This window comes from Sceloporus undulatus, chromosome 1 (genome assembly GCF_019175285.1).
Source record: "Sceloporus undulatus isolate JIND9_A2432 ecotype Alabama chromosome 1, SceUnd_v1.1, whole genome shotgun sequence".
In the NCBI taxonomy this organism is placed as follows: domain Eukaryota; kingdom Metazoa; phylum Chordata; class Lepidosauria; order Squamata; family Phrynosomatidae; genus Sceloporus; species Sceloporus undulatus.
The window spans coordinates 10,342,571-10,366,043 of NC_056522.1; the positions used below are offsets into that span (position 1 = coordinate 10,342,571).

The following is a 23,473-nucleotide window of genomic DNA, read 5'->3' on the forward strand; positions in this document are numbered from 1 at the left end:
CAGACGCACACACTTGTTCCTCAGTCACTAGTCCTACCAGACATTCACATGCACACACGTTTCCATTACTATTTCCAACCCACTGGAAAGATTCTTATAGATGCCCAATGAGAATATAAATCATAAAAATAAAAAGTGTATGGGTAATGCCTGCTAAGACCTGCAAAATAAGAGAGGTTGCTAAACAAGACTTCCTGTCCATCTCCATGCCTCCCGACTGAGGGCTAACAAAACCAGGATAAGACATGTGGAGTAAGTAGTTATGCAAATATGTTTAATTGCTTTGGCTGGAAGTGGAATGAGGCAAGTCCACACTATCTATTAGGTACAAATATATTGGATGATATAAACAAACATCCACTGTCTTATGCTCACAATGATGATAACCAAAGAGTCACTATAAACAAAACTCCACATGCATTAAAAAGAACAGAATCATGTGAGTAATCTGGGATGTCATCTTGTGTAATGTTGTTGTGTGCCTTCAAGTCATGTCCAATTTATGGCAATCCTAAGGCAAACCTAAATTGGGATTTTCTTGGCATGAGTTGTTCAAAGGCGGTTTGCCTTTGCCTTCCCCTGAGGCTGAAAAAGTATGACCTGCCCAAGGTAACCCAGTGGCTTTTTATAGTTAAACAGGGATTCAAATCCTGATCTCTTCGTAGTCCAATGCTCATACCAATTACCAGACTGCCTCTATTTCCTGTAATACTGGATATATTTACTGTAGCCCAAATCTAATTGCAGATCCTTACTAGATTTGATCTATTCAATCATTAGGATTTATATCAGTGTTTATTCATCCATTGATTTGAGATGAAAATTGGATTCAGGCCTTTATATCATAGTACTTTTCTTGCAAGGAGTTCAGGGCAATATATATTAGTCTCATCAGTGCATTTTATCCTCACCATAGTCCAACCAAGAATTTTAAGTTGAAAGAAAGTGACTGGTTCAAGTTTACCTGTGAGCAGCACAGCTGAGTAAGGATATGAACCTCGGTTTCCACAGTTCTAGTTCAACATTCCACTAAAGTTGAGCTTGGGAAAAGTATTTGCACTATAGCTCTCAGACCACTCTCACAACCCTCCAGCCAATCTTGCCTATGGGCTGAGAGACTTTGATGGAAGTTTTGATCCAATAGCTCTTCCACATTCTGAGACAACTATAACCCGCTGGTTCTCTATAAAGGTGTAGTTAGGACAAGATGACAAAATGTTTATGCTTTGTATTTCAGGGCAATGGTGAGGAACCTGAGGCTAAATTGGAGTTGCAGTAATATCCAGAGGGCCAGAGGTTGTTTACTCCACCCCATCACAAGGGTACAGTAAACAGCCAACACCAATGTAAAGCCATTTTGCTAATTAATCCTGATAGATGATTCTACATACATTATGGCCCATACACAAAGATCATCTGCATGCAAGCTACCTCTTTAATTCCAGGGTGTGAACAGAGAGTGTGTGTACATTTCCAGAGATAGAAAAGGTGTGATTTGCCCAGGTCACCCAGTGGGTTCAAACTCTGGTCTCCAGTTGTAGTCCAGTGCTTATAGCATTACACCACACTGGTTATCATGCCTTCTTGTAACTAACATTTATTAACTGCCAGCTTGGCGGCGGGCTGGGAGAATAGGGGAGAGAGAATTTGTGTGGATATAGTTTTATACATTTGCCAACACCAACACTGATGTTGTTATCCACAAGAAAAGGTAAAGTTTGACTTTCTCTGACAAAATGGATACCAATTTATGTCTCCCTAGCCACTTCAAGGTGTCAAACAAATGCCTGCTCCTGCTAATCAAGGTTAACTATTTGCCTGCCCATCTAGGGGAGTTGCACATTTTAATGCCTGAGGATTTTACTATTCTTGAACATAAACATTTATAAGGCCAAACAAGGGTATCTGATTAATTACTACATGTGCTCAATTACTATTTTCAAGAGGGCCATCATACCTCTCTCCATACATAACCCTTCCTCCCACGAGAAAAAACCCACAAAATTCACAGATATAAAATGTACAATGAACAGATCTAAGATTTAGGTTTAACTAGCTTTCCTGAAACAGAACAGCCATCTTCCTACCCTTGTGTTTCATCAGCATTTTCTCCACCTTTGTGTGCAGGGCATTTCTCACTTTCTGAAGAGCAACTCCTTGAGGAAGCTACACTTGGCCTTCCTTAAACACAAGCAAGGAGAAAAAGCATTAAGACATAAGGTTGAGATGGTCTTTTCATACATATCTGGGAAGTGGTAGTCCTATATCCAGAGGCACAGGAAATAACTTTCTATCATCTTCACTAACCTCCTGTTCTGATTCCCATCATTCCTAGACAGAATGGACATATTGATAGCTACACTATTCCAAGGCAGACCCCGGACATGCTGGCTGAGGATAATGGGAGTCCCACACATCTTAAGGGTACCAGATTAAGAAAAGCTACACAAAATGGACACTCTTTCAAAGGAAAGGCTTTTAAAAAATGCAACCCAGCTCAGGTGGAAACAAAGAAGGTGAAAGACTGAACAGTCACAGGGGCCTTGTACACACACAAACACATACACAAGGGGCAGTAAAGTCATCATAATACTATATAAAACTGTCTTGCTAGTTATCTGCTCCATTTTCTGTACTCACCATCTTCACTATAGAAAAATGTAACAAACCTCTGGGACACACATACACTTCTTGAGATAACCAGCCAGGCAGCTAAAACATAAACTAAAACTTATCAGCATACAAAGGGATCTTGTGCCACCTTTGAGACTCACTATGTGAAAGAAATTGTATCATAAGCTTTTAAATAAATAAATATCCGAGGAAGCAGACCAAGCCTACGGAAGTGTATGCTACAACTTCTTTTGTACAGTTAATCTTGAAGGTGCTACAAGATCCCTTTGCATACTTATATTCCAGACTAACATGGCTATGTCTCTAAATGAAAACAGCTACCACCACCTTCTCACATTAGTGCTTCTCACAACACTACTTTCTTACTAAAGAAACTAAGGGCCCAAACAGACAGGCCAAAATAAAGATGCTTCAGGTCACTTTGGAGGTATGCTGTTTTAATGACACACATATCATAAGAGGCCAGAAGCTGCACCAAAGCTGCGCTTCAGTCCTTAGGACTGGAGCATGGTTTTGATGTGGTTTCCGGCCTCTTAGGACACATGCAGCATTTAAACAGCATATCTCCAAAGTGACCCAAAGCAGCTTTATTCTGGGCTGTTTGGGCCCTAAGACAGACAATATAAATCCCTTGTTGTGGGCATTTTCTTAAGGGCCCAGCTGGGCTTTTTTGCCTATTAACACAATTTCAAGTAACACTAGGTATATCATCAGTCAACCTGGAGACAAAATTCAAGAAAATCCAAAAAGCCTAACTCATTTATCCTGATTTCTGCTGCAGTCATTACTTATTTGATTTGTTTATTATTTTAAGTTATGCTTTAAACTGTAAATTATTTAATTGTATTTTAGGGGGGCGGGACTGTGGGATATAGGTATGTATGTTTTAATCCTGTAAGGCACCCCAGTTGTGTTGCACAGAGGGGCAGGATAAAAATAAAAATTATTATTATTATTAACTCTTGACTCTGAATGAAGTATGCAAGAAGAAAAAGCCAACAAAATGCAGAACACAAGAAAATAACTCATCCTCCTCTGTATTGCATTTTGTTAGACATTGGGTCTGTCTAGGGCATTAACATCCTAACTAGAGGCCTGCACTCAACACTTTAGCTGGTCAATTTCTATTGCACACAATCTTCCTTTTAGCTTAGGTTTAACAGCAGACTACAGGAGAGTCTCAGATCACTTCCCAAATGAAATCTTTAAGCTCCTGATCTGTCATCTCTTTCTTTTCTCTCATCTTCAGCACCATACATATTTCACTGGTGCATTTACCTTCACATCACCTCCACCTTGACTCTCTCACCAGTCATTTCTCTGGCTCTCACATTCCTTCGCCTTCTAAACTGGTGCACATGATATTTGTGGCAAGGTTAGTACTATAGCTAAGAGTCTGGAAACAATGCAGATGAGTCTCCCTTATTCAGAATTCCAAAATATTCTTCTTTCATAGGTGGCTGAGACAGTGTCACCTTCACTTTCTGATGGTTCAGTGTACACAAACTTTGTTTCATGCATAAAATTATTAAAAATACTGTGTATAAAATTACCTTCAGGCGATGTGTATAAGCTATATATTAAATTTAAATGAATTTAATTTTTAAACTTGGGTCTCATCTCCAAGGTGCATATGCAAATATTCCAAAATCTGAAAAAATCCAAAATAAAAAACACTTCTGGTCCCAAGTATTTTGGATAAGGGAGACTCAACCTGTACTTTTTGGACAGCAACTCTCACAATCCCCAGTCAGCACAACCAATGGCAGAAGGCTTCTAGGAGTTTAAATAAATAAATGAACAAATAAATAAATACCTTTTCAGAAATGACCAACACTTTCCACCTGGCCACTTGTACCTTGCATAGTGCTCTCCATCTAGCACTGCCTGTGTATGTGGTGCTATTAGTTTAGTTTGCTCCATCCATGTAGTGTTATTAGTTTAATAACCGAGTTCTATGGTTTGTTCATGTGATATTATTATATAGATGAGTTTTTCCCAACTTGCTGGCTGGGAATGATGCAGTTGTACCCGTAATATAGCTGGTGGTTAGAAAAGGCTTTGACAGGCAGGCTTCTTGTAGCAGGGGTGGGATCACATAGCCATCCAGATGTTGTGAAGAAACAAATCCCAGCTTCTCAAGCTAATATCAGAATACTGGGAGTCACAGTCAGAGTGACATGTTTCCCACCTGTCTTGTATAGCTAAATTTTGCAAACAAACTTCATAGATGCTTAGCTGTAATAAACTGCATTTAAGGTGCCATAAAAGTGTTTTGTTTACAGATAAATATTATTAGGTATATGTTTTTCCAGACTTTTGTACCAGCTACCCCTAAGGGCATGAACTGATACTGCTATACATAGGCTTATTTTAATAGCTACAGTGCTGCAAGAAGAGCTTTACAAGAGTGACCTGTATAGTTTTTTAACAAAATCAAAACTATTCCCTTTTATTAAAAACATAAATAAAAAACACAAAATGTACACTTTAAAAGTGAAGTAAACCTTTACAGTCCAGCTAGTAAAAAAAATTACCTAAATTCACAGATACAAAAATAATATACATGTTGTCATGAACACAATATAAGGACCATGGGAAAGCCTACCATTTCCAGAAATGGTATCTTTTTCACTAGGTAGTTCTTGTAACTCTTCCTGAGCATCAAGCAGTGATGATTTGATATAACTAGCTAGTGTTTCCACAGGTCTGTCACCACTTGCCAACAATGGACTGTACTGGTTATCAATGAGTGAATTTCCACTGTTTTTCAGTTCATCAAACCGTTTAGCACACTGTGAGAGGGGAAACAGAAGGAATTTTCAGTTATACATCTTTCTGAAAGCAAGACTCAATGAAATGTCAGGTAAGCCTGAAGCACTGTTCTGAAAATTGGCTTATTACAGGGCTGGTAACTAAGGGCTTTATCACACCAGCCCCTTTTGCACTGCAATCTCGGTAAAAAAAGAAGTCAACCTACTGCTTTTATTGTAGTCATCATCGTACTGATTGTCTTTTGTGCAACTGGGGACTCCTGCCCCCATCACACTCCCTTCCCATCCTGTCCCATAACTCTGCCCTCCCTCCCTGGTATACCTTTGTTTTTTTGTTTTTTGTAATTTTTTCAACATTTATCTCACAATTTCAGAGTTCTACAGCCCTGATTTAAAGGTTTTTTTTTTTTAAAAAACTTGAGGTTGTGGAGCTCTGGAACTGCATGAAAATCTCAGGGGAAAAAATTAAAAATAGCAAGGGGTAGGAGGGAAAAGGAAGGAGTGGGTAGTGACACCATGTGATTGCCAATCACGTGAATGCCCTGGGAATGACTTTTCGCACACAGGGTATCGTGCCATCGGCAGCTCATTCAGGCATTTCCCTGTGAATGAGAAGGGACTGGATAGGTATGGGAGAAAAGTGGCATTGTGCAATCACTGTCGCCAATGCCACTTCCATCCCAATGAAATTGCGGTTTAAAAGCCACATGCGATAAAGCACCTACTCTGGCTCCACATGTTTTTGTGTGTAATCTCAGGGATTTGAAAACTTTTATAATACCAGTGTGAATCTTTCTCTCTCTCTCTCTCTTTTTTTCCCTTCCTGCAGCTAAATTTATTTATTTATTTATTTTAAAAACTATTTTAACTTTAAATGTAGCCCAGTTCTATCTTGTATGATTAACAGTTGGGCTCCAAAATCTCAGACAAAGTTCCCACACCAGCCCAAGTCATGTAACCAGAAATTCTTTAAGAAAAGGTGCCTGGAGTTTAAACTTTCTTTTTCCATAAAGAAAGCAAATATGCTCTCCCTTCATTCCCTATGGTGGGCATTTTAAAGACCACGTTCAGGCAAAAAACTTACGCAGTCTGCAATATTGCTAGACATCTTATTCACTGGTTGCTAACTGAAGCCAATTATCTACCTACTTCCTTCTTACATTAGGTAACACACACACACACACACACCACCCAAACTTCATCAATTTTTCTCTCACACTAGAGCTGTGACAGTACAACAGAAATAATCCAAGTTGATACCACTAACTGCTATGGAATCTTTGGAATTATGGTTTAGTAAGGCACCAGTTCTCTAAAAAGGAGGAATAAAGGTCTCCCAAAACTACAGTTCCCAGAATTCCATAGCACTGAGCCATGGCGATTAAAGTGATGTCAATCTGGATTATTTCTGCAGTGAAGATGCAGCCTGGGAGAGCAATATGCTTTGTGGGTATTTAAGGGCTTGTTTAAAAGTACAGAGCAAAACCCCTTTCATTGCATTCATCCTTCCCAGCTACCTGTCCACAAAAGCACAATGCCACTTTACCTCCCAGAATCTGAAATGCAAAGGTGGAGAATCTTCCTACCTCAAAGATTCTATGAGGCATAAATGTTTTTGTGTCTTGTGTGTGCTAGGAGGAAGTTGGAAAGGCAGCCGCTACAGAGAAGCTTAAAGCCTAGATCTGTAGTGGAAGCTGATTAAAGGGGGACCCTATCAGATGTTCAAATAGTTATTATCAGCATTGCAATAAATTCAAAGGTAAAGAGAAAGTGTCTATTAGGTGTCCATCTTCAAGAAGGTATGACTACAGCAGCAAAACTAATCCTGTCAACATCTTTGTTAGGTGTTGCTGTAGCCAAGCACATAAGTAAATAAGGAACTCGTGTTGGTTTCCAAAACAAATTTCTACCGCACCATGACTTCCTAGAACTCCATAAACACACATTTCAAAAGGGGGTGATGTCACAGTGGATGACCATTATCCTCATCCTTCCTTCTAAGAATCATGTGTGGACAGAAGGGTCAACAGAAATCTAATATTATTATGAGTACCACCAGCACCACATCCTTCAGTGCATTTATTATCACAAGCAACTTAAAATTAACTGTTTTTAAGCTTTACCCTTCAACAGTGAGAAGGCACTGGCATCCACTACACATGAAAATGGCATTATTTCATCTCCTCTTTGATTTTGGTTAATTAATGCATAGCAATATACAATAACTAGTAAATGTAATTTAGCAGATATTTACTAAATAATTTAGTAAATGTAACAAAGTGTTTGTGAAATGCATTTCATAGCCAAACAAGCCAGAGACTCTTCTCTTGCCTTGATCCAGAACATGACAAATTTTTGGTGTTATGATGTAAATATACTGCCAAGTTAAGAGTTTCACCATAATGTTTACTTATATGCAATGAGTTTAATGTTCAAAGGCAGTCTGAAGGTAACTCACACTGTTTAGTAATCCAGGGTTTCTGTCTTCACAATTTAAAAACATTACCTCTTTGGATGAATAGCCGGGCACCAGCCTTGCCACATTGTCCCAGTTGATAGGCTGAGGAACCCCAAATAAAGAACAGAGGATCATATCCAAAACCATCTGATTGTTGTCATATGGGAAGTTATTGTTTTCTGAATATCCACGGCTCATTTTTGGCACTAGAAAGGAAAAGATACAAAAGAGGTATGAATATGCACAACATTTAAATAACTCTGGTTTTCTTCAACTACTCTCTATCTCTCTCTGTGTGTGCTTGTACCTTCAAGATGCCTGTTAACTTAGGCAAGGAATACTCAGAAGTGGTTTTGCCAGGTCCTTCCTTTGAAATACAACACCTGGTAGTTACTGGCGATCTTCCATCCAAGTACTAACTAGAGCTGACCCTCCTTAGCCTCCAACATCAGATAGGATTTGGCATCTTTCATTTCCATTAATTAACATTGCTATGTATTTCCTAAGGAGAAAGAAATTCTAGAGGCAGCACTACAGTTGACATTTCTTTTTACAAGAGAGGAACTGTATACTGTATCTTTATGTAGTACAGTATTTGTTTAACTGACAAATATACATAAGATTATAGTGCAGACAAATACTGTGTTAAAAGTAGGTGTTAGGGCCACTGATCAGGCTGTCAAAAAGAGCAAATAAACCCCAAGGATGCTTTAGCTAGCTTATGACCCTCCTACGTGATCTTCTTTCCAATGTTCTCTAAACTCAAACTGTTCTCAGTTTCTAATCCATCTGATTCCTTTCTCCCTGTGATACCCACTCACAACTCCCCCCTCCTCCAACCCCACCTATACAACTAAACTATCAAAAACATCCACAGTCATTAAGAAACAATAAATTCCTTTTGTTAACTCTCTGTTGCCGAAAGTGAGTTGCCATAGGCAAAGCCATATTTAGACTCATTCAAAGTCTGTGGACTCATTCACAGTCCTGAAGGGAATTGCCATAGGCAGACAGAACAGTGAGCTGAGCTGTCCCTATTACAAATGACTTGGCAACAAGCAAAAACCTCTCCTGTGACTCTGCTTCACAAAAGCTGGACACAAAAATGGTTATTCTCTGAACTTGACCTTCCTGGCTCTAGACGGTCATGGCTGTGAACCCAGTCTACACACCTAGTGCTTTTTAGCATTCATCACATTCGTCCAACACAGAATATGAACAAGCCTGCATTACAGAACTAACTAAACAGGCTAAATCCTGCAGCATGAGTGACACAAAAAAAGGATTGCCATAAGTTGGAAATGACTTGACCTTAGCACTTAACTCCACATTCCAATAGAAAGAAAATCTGAAATAACTTGTTTTATTCATTATGTTTATATAAAAAAGTGGTAAAAGAATGGTGTTACTAATATTCAGCATTCACTGAACCTTTTCCATGCTTGTCTGCTGAGAAACTCCTTCATAGTGATCTTGGAACTCATGGGGCAGGGAGAGATACAACACCCTCAATCACTAAGAAAAGAGCATGACCCAAATGTGAGTCATCACCATCTCTGACATCCAAATGTGATGCCTGGGTGCACCCAAATGGGCTGGTGACCGATTTCAATGTAAGAGACAGTGATGGACGAGTAAGGTAAGGTATGTGCAATGGTAGTGGGTTAACACCTACCTGTGCCTACACTAGCCCAGGGACCAATCTGGATTGGGGCCTGGGCTAGGAAAGCATGGGTTTAACCTGTGCTTTCCTGGATCCATTGCTCAGCCCCAGTCAAAGGAACACTGATCATTCTGGAGAAGCAGTTCATGGTCTCAGCTAGGACCAAATGTTTCAACATCAGGCTTCGCAAGTTACATTATGACTACAGAAGTTACCTTGTGGAACATACCAACTGCTCAGGTGTTTTGCCATACAGAAACTGCAACTATGGAAGACTTGGGACCAAAATAGACAAACAAGTAGACTATATCAAGCTCTTTGAGAATGTCAGTTAATTTTGGAACTTCTAAAAAAAGGTTGATTTGGCTACCCATGATTCATAACTGGCTGAACTGAAAATGTTGATTAGCTTGTAAATGTCCTGCTGTGACTCAGCCTGTAGCTAAATCTAAGCATATGCCACTGAAATAAAGAATTGCTTCTCTGTTAACCCCTGGCTCCCTTTATCCTTCTGAATATCTCATGAAAAAATATAAACTATAAGCTCCTTGGGACAATGGCTAATCCTCTTTATTCTATAATACTCAGTGCTGAAGAGCCATCATAACTAATATTCATCTTTCTGAACAAGTGGTCCACAGAGTCATATTAGCTCTGATACTCAAAGCAAAACACAGCCACTATGATTAACAGCTTCTGATATAGGCTCTGAGATGATTATGCTTATAATTTAATACTCTTTTAAAATTTTCCACACTGGTGGCCATTTTTGGTGCCACTTTGGTAGCCCACTGGTGCTACCACATTTTGTGGTAGAAAATTTCATAACTTAACTATTTGATGTTTGCACTGCCCCGGAAAACAATCAGGGCCAGCTGCAACCTTTTTTGTTTGCCCCGAAGTGCAACTGCTATCCCCAACACTTGCCTATGTCCTTCCATCTCCTTCTCTAACTAGAGTGGTATTATTAAGCACTCTGCAGACACAGGTATCTTTCAATTCACACAAGCACCCAAGAAGAAGGGTACACCATGTTATCCATTCCTGGAAGCCTTGCAGAATAAGAGAGGATTCTCATCCTACCTTCTCCAGCATGTAGTGGGGGAAAGGGGAAGAAAGAGACAGATGCACCTTCCTTGCTTTTCAGATGCTTATGAGAAGGAAAATGCCTACTGAGGTATAATTTATTCTAACACTTCAGTGGCAGCTCACTGTTAGTGAAAATGTGGCACTCTCCCCCTATATTCTGGCTATCTCCAACCTGCCTATTCCTGCCTGCCTCCTTAATAAAAAGCAGTCCAGAAGTAGCAGACTTCTCCCTCTGTCAAGACAATAAAATATGATAGCATAGGAGCTATCATGTACTCCAATGTCATTACAAGGGAATAGGAAGGAAACAAAACCAAAATTAGTTCGCTGCACCTACCATTGACTTTGGCTTCACCCGCAACTGGTCACCCTGCCTTTCCAGTCTTGAAAAGCATCAGCCAACACTGCTTATACCACACTTTTCATAGCAAAGTCTTCACTAAGAGGCACAAGGTATTAAAGTCATTACAACTGCAAAATTTCAAACAAAAACATTTACAGAAAATACAACACAACAAAAAAATAAAGAGAACAACCTTTTAAAAACCAACCAATGAGATAATAAAACAGGAAGATATTCAATGCATGCCTAAAAATGATGAGGAAAGGAATTTGGTGAATCTTCCCAATCCTTTAACCCTCCCTAGTAAAGGGAGAATGTGGTAGCAACAATAAATTACTTAGTAGCCATGTGTCTTAATGTGTTAAGACACATGGTATGCATATTCAAAGCACTCACAGTCCAGGAAAGAATGAAACAGCAGTGCAGGTTCTATTCTTTGTGAGGACTGGGCTTCACCCACATCCATTCCATCTCACAGAGGATTCTGATGGAGAAGGCAGGACTAATCTCTGTCTGAGGTAGGGGATGTATTATTTTCTTTTCCTTTACAAGGTACTAGGAGAAAGGTTATCTCTCACTCACACATACAACCATCTTCATGAAGTTGAACACTTCCTCTGGATATAACAAACAGGTCACCAGCATAATAGGAGGCATCTTGAATTGATTCAGTTTGTTCAGCTTCCCTTTCAGCCACGATCTGATTGTTATATGCAAATACAAGCAGGAAAAAAACCTTCACTAAGGAAGAAAGGATTTTTTTTTTAAACTAAATTTCCTTGTCAAAACAAAGCTATATGTCTTACTGGTCTGGCCTAGGAAAGCATGGCATGTGGCCACCACCACAACCACCCCAATGTGGTCCCCTGGACCCCCATTTTTTCCTGATGCAATCTTTTTGCCTGAAAACCATCTTGAACCCCACACTGACATGATGGCATGCCTTTCACCTTCCCTGAACCCTCTCCAAAGCCTTCTACAGCTGAAAATGGTGATCCTTTTGCTGTGATGTGCTGGTAAGGTCTGTTGGGGGCAGGAACAAAAACTAGTTCCAAGTCTAGCAAGTTCCTTTTTACATCATTCATTTACCATAGAAAGCAGGAATTGGTATGAATCCTAATGACTTATTAAACATTGTTCCAGTCCGCCCATAAAACCTATTCTTGTCTCAAAGCATGTGAGGGGCCCACAATGCCCATGGACTGTTTTTGCCAGGTGCTCAAAGCCCCCTCAGATGTCCCCATCCATACTATTTCAGGTGGAAATGGAGAAAATATTGCTCCTAGAAGCTTACAGGAGCAGCAATTGTCCTTTAAAACAGGGTATGGCTACTGCATATCTTGTTTGAACCCAAGTCCCCACAAAGTGATTGTACAGAATAAAAATGATTCCTGGAAACTTATTGTTTTGTTTTAACGAACTGGTGCAGCCTCCATCAGGACACAGGGACAGAAAATTAGCCTCCTGCATTTAAAATAACCAAATATTCAGATGATCTGCAATATCTAAACATTTGCTCCTTTTACTGGATGTCATCCAAAATGCAGGAATACCCCACTTAACAAAGGAGATGTGTTCCTGGATCTTTCTATTTTAGCAAAAAAATGGTACCAAAGGCAGAAATAACATGGAAGGAATAGGGATAGGTTTCTATACCACAAATAAGAAGAGCAGTTCAACAAAATTTGTATTCAATACTAACAATATACATGTGTAAAATAAAACAAGTGAGTCAGGTAGACTTTGTATAACTAAAAGAGGGTTGTTTTTTTTTAATTCTAGAGACTACTTGAAGTCACTCTCCAAAATTCACCCAAGGGTGACTTTCTTTCTCTATCCTCCATTTTTCTTACAATTTCTGTTTCCATGGCCAGACTTACAGAACTAGAATTTGCTAACATACTGGGGGGAGCTGGTAGAGAAGCTATTTGCTCTTCCCTTTTCTTTTTTTCAATTTTCATGCTGTCCATGCACGCTAAGGGATTCTGGAGTCAGTTGCTGTTTACGTTGTCTGTTGTAGACCGGCACACACAGCTGCAGTAAGACTGGCTACAGTAGAATCCATTTTTTTTCAAATTCTTTATTGCATTGGCTATTATAAACATGTTGCTGCAATCTGACACAAAAAGTACTGTATATATTCACATATAAATCTAGAAATTCTAGTCAAAACTTTGATGCAAAAAACCTGAGTTGACTTATCCATGGGTTAAAGTACTATACTTCAACTCTTATTAAAAAAGGAACCATCCCCCGTTCAAAGGCAAGAGTGTAATCTGTCCTGGAAGCACTGACCCTCCTCTATTCTCTTATCCATCAAGCTTTTAGAGTTAGCACAGTTATGCCTACAGGAATTTTTAAAGTTCTTTGGCACTGTTTTCCTTTGTTTCAACCTTTGTTACAGGCCCCTAAATTTTACCCTCGACTTATATACAGGCCATATTAGAATCCATCATTTTGACCCCCAAACCTGTCCTTGACTTATACCTTAGGTCAATTTATAGTTAGGTATATATGGGTAAGTGTTAAACCTCCTTCATCATCCTTCTAATGTCAATGCGGGGGAAAAAACTTTCAACCAGGCAAAGAACAAGGAGGGGGAAGAAGTGAGGGCCAGACAGAAGTATAAAAAAACTTTGTAAAAAGGTGAATCTGCTGATCAGGCACATGGGCTAAGATTTACATATTTGAAAAAGAATAACAGATTACAACACCTGCAACCCTGTCCCTAACAACATACTCTCTCATCCTAAAAGGGATGCAAAGGCAAATCACCCTCCAAACAAATCTTTAATTATGCAGTTGGGTATAATGGATGCCAGAGACATGTGTTTTACCTTGTCTGCTGATACAACCAGGTCCAGATAAGATGCTTCAGTCTTGCATTTCCTTATGCGCTTTTATCATCCCATGAATTTCTCACTACACAATATTTATTGCAATAATGTGAACCACCAGACAGATATTAAAAATACATCAGAGTGAATTATCCTAGTCAGAATACAAAGCAATTCCAGTATTCCAGCACCTTTCCAACTCTCAGGCATCTTGCTCTTAATCAAGTCATTTCTGACCTATGGCCAATCTACCCTGAGGTTTCATTGGCAAGATCTGTACAGAGGAGATTTTGCCATTATCTTCTTCTCAGCCTCAAAGTAAAATCTCCTTTGTACAAACCTTGCCAAGAAACCCCCGCATCTTAGCTATACAAAAAAATGACGGGTACTCTAAAACATAATGACAGTTCCAGGCAGGCATGAAGCTCTTGTCTAGCAGCAACATGCTCCATAAAAGGAACCCAAGACTTAGATCTCCATAAAGTGATATTAATAATTATGGTGGGGGTTGCCAATTCAGGCTTTCCCTTACAGGCATTTTGAAATAATGGCTACCCACCTTTGGGATTTTTGCTGAAATCAATGACAACGTTTTTATTTATTGACCAAATAATTTAAAAAGTAGTCTTTGAATAAGTATTGTGGGAATTTTTGTAGACTGCAGTCTACTTCATCAGATACATGAATTATATAGAAATGTTGAGGAGAATTTAAGCAAATTTCACTGTTTATAATCCCCACATCACCACAATCTAAACCAGGGGTAGGCAACCTTTTTGAGCCGAGGGCCGGGTTGCTGTCCCGCAGACAACTGGGGGGCCGAAGCCAAAAAATAAATAATTAAATAATTGAAAATAAATAAATAAATAAATAAATAAACCGGGACAAATGTAGGACAAAATTTTCAAATGGTGGACACTTTTTTTTAAAAAGTGGAGGACACGCAAAAAAATTTGCTGATTTTTAAAAAAATGTTAATATAAATGCATGTTTCTGAGGCTTCTATAGACAATTGCCCCACAAAGGCCCCGGCGGCAATCAGCGGCAGGACCGGGCTGGGGCCGGTCCCAAGGCCTCGCCGGGCCGCATCCGGCCCGTGGGCCGCAGGTTGCCTACCCCTGATCTAAACAGTGAGATGAGAAGGAAATAAAATCCCATTCATAACAAGTGTGCATATATACTTGTAACTCAAGCCAATACCATAATGTTCCAATTGATATGTATGGGTGTGAAAGATGGACAATGAAGAAAACTGAATGTAAGAAAATGTGGCCTGAACTCTCACTAAAAGTCAAGAGGACTAAATTGAGACTACTTCAGACACATCACGAGAAGACATGACTCATTAAAAAAATACAATAATGACTGGTAAAGTGGAAAGCAGTAGGAAAAGGGCAAGACTGAATTACAGGTGGATTGATTCAATCAAGTTACAGTCCTGAGTCTGCAAGGTCTGATCAGGCATAGGCAGCTGATGACCAGAACTGAAGTCACTCATTCATAGGGTTGCCAGCGATCAATCAACTTGATGGCAAATAACAACAACTCAAGACAATACTTCATGCATCTCAGGGAAACATTCATAATAAATGTTTGCCTGAGATGTGTCACAAGATTGTCTGGTTTGCTGCAATAGCTATGTCATTGGAAAATATACTGCAAGATTGCTGATTATTATTCACTTTTGTTCAAGCTACTGCCAATGAATTACATTGCTTTTCAATTTCTGAATTTCTTGTTATGAAACTAAAAAAGCTTAGGTAATAAAAGGTAACAGAAGCACCCATTATACCCAACTGCATAATTAAAGAATTGTTTGAAGGGTGATTTGCCTTTGCATCCTTCTGAGGATGAGAGAGTATGACTTGCCTAAGGTCACCCAGTGTGTTTTCATGTCCTGGCAGTGATTTGAACAGTGGCCTCCCAGAATCCAACACTCAGACTACTACACCACACTGGCTCTCTGACTAAAGGCTGGGTTAGACCACCTTTAATCTAAATTAGGATAGTAAAAACAAGTGAATTTGTAATTCTTGATCAGAAGTTGGCTTGTTTCAACTAATCTCAGTTAAGATTATTCACAGTTTGCCTGAATTCAGATGTCACAGCAAACAGCAATTAAACTTCAATATTTTCAAATTCCTCAATGTCAAAGGAGAAGTATATGAAACCACCTCTTGCTAAAACACTAAGGGGCTTGACAGACCGCCCCAAAGGGCTGGCTGTAGCTGCCCGTTTTTACACCTGAGGGATGCAGGTTTGGGGTGTATTTGGGGTGTAGCGTTTAGATGATGCATGCCCCAATAATGGGTGGAAACCATGCCGATGTCACACCTTCCCAAAAGAACCAGCCCAAAAAGTAGCAAAAACATATTTTCCTTTTTGGCAGCCTGGTTCAGGACCATGGCAGTCTGAATCAGGGCTGGGCACATGCAGACACTGCAGCCCTAGCACAAACAGCACCACAGTGGTCCCATTGCAATCCGTCTGGCCCATCTGTTTTGGGCCATTAGTATTTTTACTCCTCCTATAACCTCAAGCCTAAGTATTTCACCCAAGCTGCTTACAGAAATATGACTAAAATGGGGATTTAGTTTAATGCAAGTACTCTGACATTGTAATCCTAAATAAGAACAATTCAGATTGGTAGGGTTTATTCCCAAATACAAATATTAAATTCAATATGTCAGTACAGTTGGCCTTTCTTATACACGGATTTTTTATACACGGATTTAAGCATACGCGGTTTGAAAATGTTCCAAAAAAGTATAAATTTACCTTGATGTTCCATTTTTTATTAGGGACACCATTTTGCTATGTCATTATACTTAATGGGACTTGAGCATACACGGATTTTGTTATACACGGGGGATCTTGGAACCAAACCCCAGCGTATAACAAGGATCCACTGTATTATTGATTTTACTGGCATGCAGTTTAACTGGCATCTCTAACCAGGCACAGATCCTTTGTTTTATGAAAGCTCAACTGTATAAAAGGGCCATGGAAACTGAGCCTTATGGGCATGGCTTTGGAATTATCAGAAGCAATAAAATTAAAGACTGCATTAACAGCTCACACAATTTTCCATTAATTTACCTAGTAATCCTTCAACTGGATCTCTGAGCAACATAGATGCCACTGAAATAAATGCTAATTTCAAGGTACATTCCTATAATGAAGCCATTTCTTGAAAGCTTAGTTTGAACTGAAAGCAAGTTGTAGTAACATAAACAATAACAGCAACAATGATGATGTATTAAATCCTTTAGATAAATCATTTTTCAAGGAGCACAGGTTTTCCCTCATTCATAAAACCCTACATCATAGAGTAATGCATGAACAACCCACATCCATCACCTACATTGCAAGGTATTTAGTGTTAGGGACCTGTAATACCCAGGAGTCACAGAGCTGCATAAAATGTGGTTCTCAGCAAAAAGCAAAACCTGGAAAAAATCAATGTTCCACACAACTTCTGAAAAATGGCATCCATTTGAAAACTGACATATTTTTAATCCTAATGCTATTGATTAAAAAAAAAATCCACATCCCTTTATGTTTTCTATTAAAATAAATTTTAAGTTGTCATATATATTTTTAATGTTTCATATATAAATGATCAGAAACAAAGGACAAACAGTGCAAGCTACATCTAGAGCAATCTATATCTGTCTATATGCATCTGAGGAAGTAGACTGAAGTCTATGAAAGCTCATGCTGTCAACTTCTTCATTTTAGTTAGTCTCAAAGGTACCATAAGATCTCTCCACATACTGATCCTACAGACTAGCACGGTTATATCTTTGAAGTTTACATCTACAGCATCCAGCAAGTTTATGTATCTAGTTTTAGCAGTATTGCAGAAAACAAAGATACACAGAACAATTAAAAGTCCTAAAATTAGCATTCCAGGGGGGGAAATGGAGATGTAATGATGTAAATAACAGACTAAATCATGAGATTTGGTTATTTGTTCACTTTTAAGTGAAAGTAAATGGATTTTAAATGGTTCAAACTGCCCTGAAATCAATTACCAGTCACAGAGATGTAAGCATCTCACCATCTATTGGAAAGGAGACAGATAATTTCTTTCCCAAAGGTTTCCTCAGAGAGAGAAAAATGAACACAGAAATTAAGGTCAGATGTCTGTGCAGTCTTTTCAAAACCTGGAAAAACAAGTTAATAATACCAACTGAAACTGATGGAAGCATTGCATGCTCGAAATAAATAGGGATTTCTCAGAACGGAAAGGAATTACCCCAGAAAGAGTCCTCTATCCCAGCATACATCATCACTTTACAACAGACCTTGCAGTTCATAAAAATTGCACTGTCTGCAGGAAAACAGAAGCTTCAGAAAGAACTGAGGAGGTTTCAAAATGTCAGTTCCTCCATGGGTTTCTGATCAACCCAAACCCCGTTGCAGAAAGAGATGGTGGAGAATATTGAGAATACAGGAAGAAACAACTGCTACTGGTTACCTGAAGTATGCTCTGGCAGAATCAAGAATCCAAGGCAAAAGGATGGATGGCTAAGTTACCCCTGGATTCAAAATGCAGTGAAATTGTTTCCCTCTCTTCCAACTCTGAGGAGGAGGAGGAGAAGATAAAGGAGGGCAGACAGAAGAGGGGGAAGAGCAAACAGAGGTATCCTGAGGGGAGACAAAGAGCCAGAGAGAATCAGCTTCATGGCACAGACTCGACAAACGGCTCAAGTGGCTTGTTCCATCCAGGTTCGCCTTAGCTTTTGCCTCTGGAAAAAGAGGGAGAAAAGAAAAAAGGAGGTAGCATTGCATCCTAAACTGAGTATAGCACCACCCATTCATCCCAGCCTGTTACAACCTGGATTTTTCTTTCTTTCTTTCTTTCTGTGGCACTATCCATCCACCAACCCTCCCACTACACATCTCTATGCGCTGGAGGCGGAAGAAGCATCAGACAGATTCCTGGATCATCCCAAGTACATCAAGGCATGTCTGCTGTGACTTGCAGACTTCCTGAACAAGCTAGAAAATCTCTCTTCTCTCTCTCTCTGGAAATCGTACTTTTATAGAAATTCGCACCCCTCTTCCTTAAGGGGCCATTAGAGATCTATACATGTATATTTAGGGGTCCATCCCTGGCTTGGTTGGGCTTCGGACCCACCTTGGAGAAGGCTTGGCCACCTTGAGACCCCTTTATAGGGGGAAAAGGTGGGATAGAAATAAAATAAATAGTAATAACTAATAATGAATCACAGAATCATAGAATCGTATCTCAGGCTCACCTTGCCAGAAAGGTGGGCTGCAAACAAAACCTCACCTAGCTCTCTTTATTTTACTGTGTGGATCTACAGAGCTGAGGAATTTAGTGCTTCAAATCCCTCGACTAAAAAATGATTAATTAAAAGCAGTAGTATGCCATTAAATTAGAAACACCTTGGAGAAGACCTCACTGTGTTGATACCCCTGTATGGAGGTGGGGAGTGAGATATATATATATATATATATAGTTATTACTAGTTATATATAATAACTAGTAAAGCCTAAATAAAGAGTAATAAGAAATAAAATACCTTCTCCCTTAATCTCAGATCCACCTTTTCTCATAAAAGTGGGTTGCAAACAAAACCCCACCCTTTTATTTTATATAAAGACGCAGCATATTAAACTGAAGGTAAAATATTAAAGCCTCTTGACAGATCAACGCCTTTCATAAATCAATCCCTTTTAATAAACCTCCCTCTGTTAAAAAATAAACAAGGTATATAATATATAAGAATATTATACCATAAACTGAGGTAAAAATATTAGACCCTCTTGAGAACAACAAATTCATCCCTTTAGTAAACCTCCCTCTATTAGAACGAATAAATAAATGCATTTTTATGAACAAATTTATAAGCAATATTAGCTAATTAGAAACACTTCTACATGAACCTCGTGCTGAAGATAATTGACAGACACCTTTCTTATATATACTCTGTGTGTGTGTATATATATATATATATATATATATTAAGAAGCTATATATATATATGACACATAATAATATAATAACAATAATAGATGTAATATATATAAAGATATACACACAATAGGAAGCATATATATAGATATAGATATAGATATAGATAGATATAGATAGATATTATATAATAACAGTAATGATGAATATAACATAAATATATAATAAGATAATATATATATATATATGAAATAATATATAAGATATGTAATATTATATATACATATATATATGAAGCAAGATTTATTTACAGTATTTATATAATATAATATATAAGCAAGATATATAAAGATATATAATATATAATATAACAGAGATATATATTAGAGACATATAAGAAGCAATATTTATATGTAATATATATATATATATAAGATATATAATAGATATATTACATATGTATATATAAGAAGCAAGATATAATATATATATATATATATATATATATAAATGAGAAACAATATATATATAATATAATAATAATAGATATTATATATATGTATATATATATATATGAAAAAGCAATGTATTAAGATATATAATATAATATATATAATATATAAGGAAGCAACCTATTAAACTCTATTAAGCTCTTTTGACCAGGGAAGCCTGTGCACTCCAGGAAAACAAAGCTAGCCATGAAGCCCCTCTGGAATTAAGGACAAACCCAGGGCAAAAGGGTCCCTAGCCCCAGCCCAGGGCCAGGCAGCCCACCTGCTCCCGCCAGCCAGCCTCCCTCTTCCCTTTGGCAGATGGATGCCCAAACGCTGCCGCCCTTTCCCTCATCAAAAGGGGGAGAGGGAGGTGGGAAGCGCTCAGTCACTCATTCCCCGCTCAGCCAATCCGCGCGTCGCAGAGCGCTGAACCCCTCCCCCGGTGGCTCCAAACCAGCCAATGGCAGAGCGGGAGGGCTGAGAGGCGCGCGCCCTCCGTTTCGCTTTGTCGCAGTGCAGCGGCCAACCGCCCCTCCCTTCCGCGTCTGGTCGCCTAGCAACCAGCAATTTCGGGCCTAGCGCTGCCCCTCGCCTCACAAAAGCCTAGGAAAAGTTTCCCCCTCAGAAAAAAAAGGGTGGTTGGTAGATAGATAGATAGATAGATATAGAATATATAATAAGAAGCTATATATATATATAATATAATATAAAAGAAGAAGCAATATACAGTATATATAATAAGATATAGACGATATAATAATAATAATAGATATTATATATGTATAAAAGAAACAATATATATATATATATATATATATATAATAGGATATATAATATATAAATAATAAACAATATATATAAATATATATAAGATAGAGACTATATAATAATAGTAATAGATATTAAATATATACACTATAATAAGCAATATATATGTGTGTATGTATATTTAATATCTATTATTATTATATAGTCTCTATCATATATATTGCTTATATATAGAGATATATTATGTATTATATATCTTATATTGCTTATTATATATATATATTCTATATCCTTATATATATATATTGCTTCTTATTACTTATATATATATATTTAATATCTATTATTATTATTATTATTATTATTATATAGTCTATATTTTATATATACTGTATGTATACTGTATATTGCTTCTTCTATATCTTATTAGCGGGGGGGGGGGGGGTTATGGGGTGAGGTCTGAGCCGCAAACACATTACCTTATATAGAATCCTATTATTATTATTATTATTATTATTATTTTCTTATATCCAGCCTCCCAATATAGGGGCTCAAGGTGACGAAGAAGTATAAAATGATACAATTTAAAAACAATACAGATATTAAAATACATAAATGTAAAATGTAAAAAAAAAAAAAACAATTTTAAGGCATATATAAATATGCCAACTGTCATCATTCAGCCTGGGGGGAGTGAGGGGGTGGTTAGGGGCTAATTTTGTATTGCAATTTTTACTGTACACTGCTATGATCATTGTGGAATAGCGGTCTATAAATAAAAATTATTATTATTATTATTATTATTATTATATAATATAGTACAATATAAATCATCAAATTTGTATAGCCCAGCATTAAAAGCCTGGTCCTTGTCAGCTTAATAGGCCTGACTGCACAGGAACGTCTTCACCCTAATCCTAGAGTTGGAAAAGACCCCGGAAGCGCCATCCAGTCTAACCTCCTTCTGCCTTGAAGGAGGTTTTAACTTGCAAGAAATGCCCCTCCGTCCGTGCCATCTGGGAACAGAGACAGCAAAATGTGGGCCTATGGCTGACACCTTAAATTTGTTTTTCCCTCCTGTGTGGTTTTTGAACACCTTCCCTGATGAGGAAGCCTGCAACATGTATATTGGGCATTTTGGTTGGCCCAATAAGAATAATAGAATCATAGAGTTGGAATTGATGTCAAGAGCCATCCAGTCCAACCCACTGCCATGCAGGAACTCTCAATCAAAGCATCCCTGACAGATGGCATCCAGCCTCTGTTTAAAGACTTCCAAAGGAGACTCTGACACACTCAGAGGAAGTTTGTTTCACTGCCAAACAGCCCTTACTGTCAGGAAGTTCCTCCTAATGTTGGGGGGGAATCTCTTTTCTTGTAGCTTGCATCCATTGTTCTAGGTCCTGTTCTCTGGAGCAGCAGAAAACAAGCTAGCTTCCACCTCAATATGACATCCCTTCAAATACTTAAACAGGGGTGTCCAATCACCCCTTAACCGTCTCTTCTTCAGGCTAAACATACCCAGCTCCCTAAGTCTTTCCTCATAAGGCATAGTTTCCAGACCATTCACCATTTTGGTCACCTTCCTCTGGGCATGTTCCAGCTTCTCAAAGTCTTTTTTTAATTGTGGTTCCCAGAACTGGATACAGTATTATTCCAGGTGAGGCCTGACCAAAGCAGAATATGTACGCAGTCATGGCATCACCCGGGCATGACCCTCCTCTACCTGTCCTTGCAGCGTGACGTCACTGAAAGCATCCTTCTTTGACTTTCTTCTAACATGTAACCAGAATTTGCAAATTGTTTGGGGGAAAGTGGTGTAGTGGTTTGAGCCTCGGAGTATGACTCTAGAGACCAGGGTTCAAATCCAATTCTCAGCTTAGCTATGGGAACCCACTGAGTGAACTTGGCCAAGTCACACTCCTTCCATCTCAGAGGAAGGTAATGCCCATAAATACCATCAGATCCCTATAATATATTGGACTTTTCTAGGCTTTTAGATGTACCAACAAACACCCTTTCTACTACCTTGGTGGAGATCTCTGTTTTGACACCTAAAAAAAGGTTACTCTCTGCCACTCTAAGGTAATTCAACTTAAAATTCAGATTGCAAGATGTTTGGGAGAAAGTAGTGTCTCCTCTGAGGAAACTTGCCAAGAAAACCCATGATAGGTTCGCCTTGGGGTCACCAGTAGTCAGAAATGACTTGAAGGCACACAACAAGTGGAGAAAGTAATTATAGGACCACAGCATTAATCTCCCATGCAAGCAAAATTATGCTCAGAGTTATGCAATGTACACTCCAACCATACATGGAGAGAGGAATCCCAGAGGTCCAAGCAGGTTTCAGGAAATGAAGAGACACTAGGGACCTCATTACAAACAAATGATGGCTAATGGAGAGCACCAGAGAATTTCAGAAGAAAATCAGCATGTGCTCTATAGACTATAGCACTGATTCCCAAA

At 38.5% G+C, this 23,473-nt stretch overlaps 2 protein-coding genes across 18 annotated transcripts in view; one reads left to right on the forward strand and one right to left on the reverse strand.

Moving 5' to 3' along the window:
- The window catches only part of SANBR (SANT and BTB domain regulator of CSR), a 62,210-nt gene extending 41,600 nt beyond the window's left edge, over positions 1 to 20,610 (reverse strand). For 6 of the 13 annotated variants that reach the window (XR_006101725.1, XR_006101724.1, XM_042447530.1 and 3 more), the window contains exons 1-6: positions 20,520 to 20,610; positions 18,282 to 18,552; positions 10,956 to 11,661; positions 7,915 to 8,072; positions 5,243 to 5,429; positions 2,088 to 2,181 (exon numbers count right to left, since the gene is read on the reverse strand). Coding sequence is in view for 10 of the 13 variants with exons in the window: in XM_042447530.1 (XP_042303464.1) it covers positions 2,088 to 2,181; positions 5,243 to 5,429; positions 7,915 to 8,064 (431 nt within the window). In the remaining 3 variants the exon portion in view is untranslated. Of the gene's footprint in view, positions 1 to 2,087; positions 2,182 to 5,242; positions 5,430 to 7,914; positions 8,073 to 8,173; positions 8,369 to 10,955; positions 11,662 to 18,281; positions 18,553 to 20,519 lie in introns of those variants that run through there. The other 7 variants (XM_042447511.1, XM_042447517.1, XM_042447490.1 and 4 more) reach the window with 7 other exon arrangements.
- LOC121920437 overlaps positions 11,445 to 23,473 on the forward strand; it is a 196,008-nt gene continuing 183,979 nt past the window's right edge. For 2 of the 5 annotated variants that reach the window (XM_042447578.1, XM_042447608.1), the window contains exon 1: positions 20,787 to 20,874. The gene's annotated coding sequence lies outside the window, so the exon portion shown is untranslated. Of the gene's footprint in view, positions 11,480 to 20,782; positions 20,875 to 23,473 lie in introns of those variants that run through there. The other 3 variants (XM_042447593.1, XM_042447600.1, XM_042447586.1) reach the window with 3 other exon arrangements.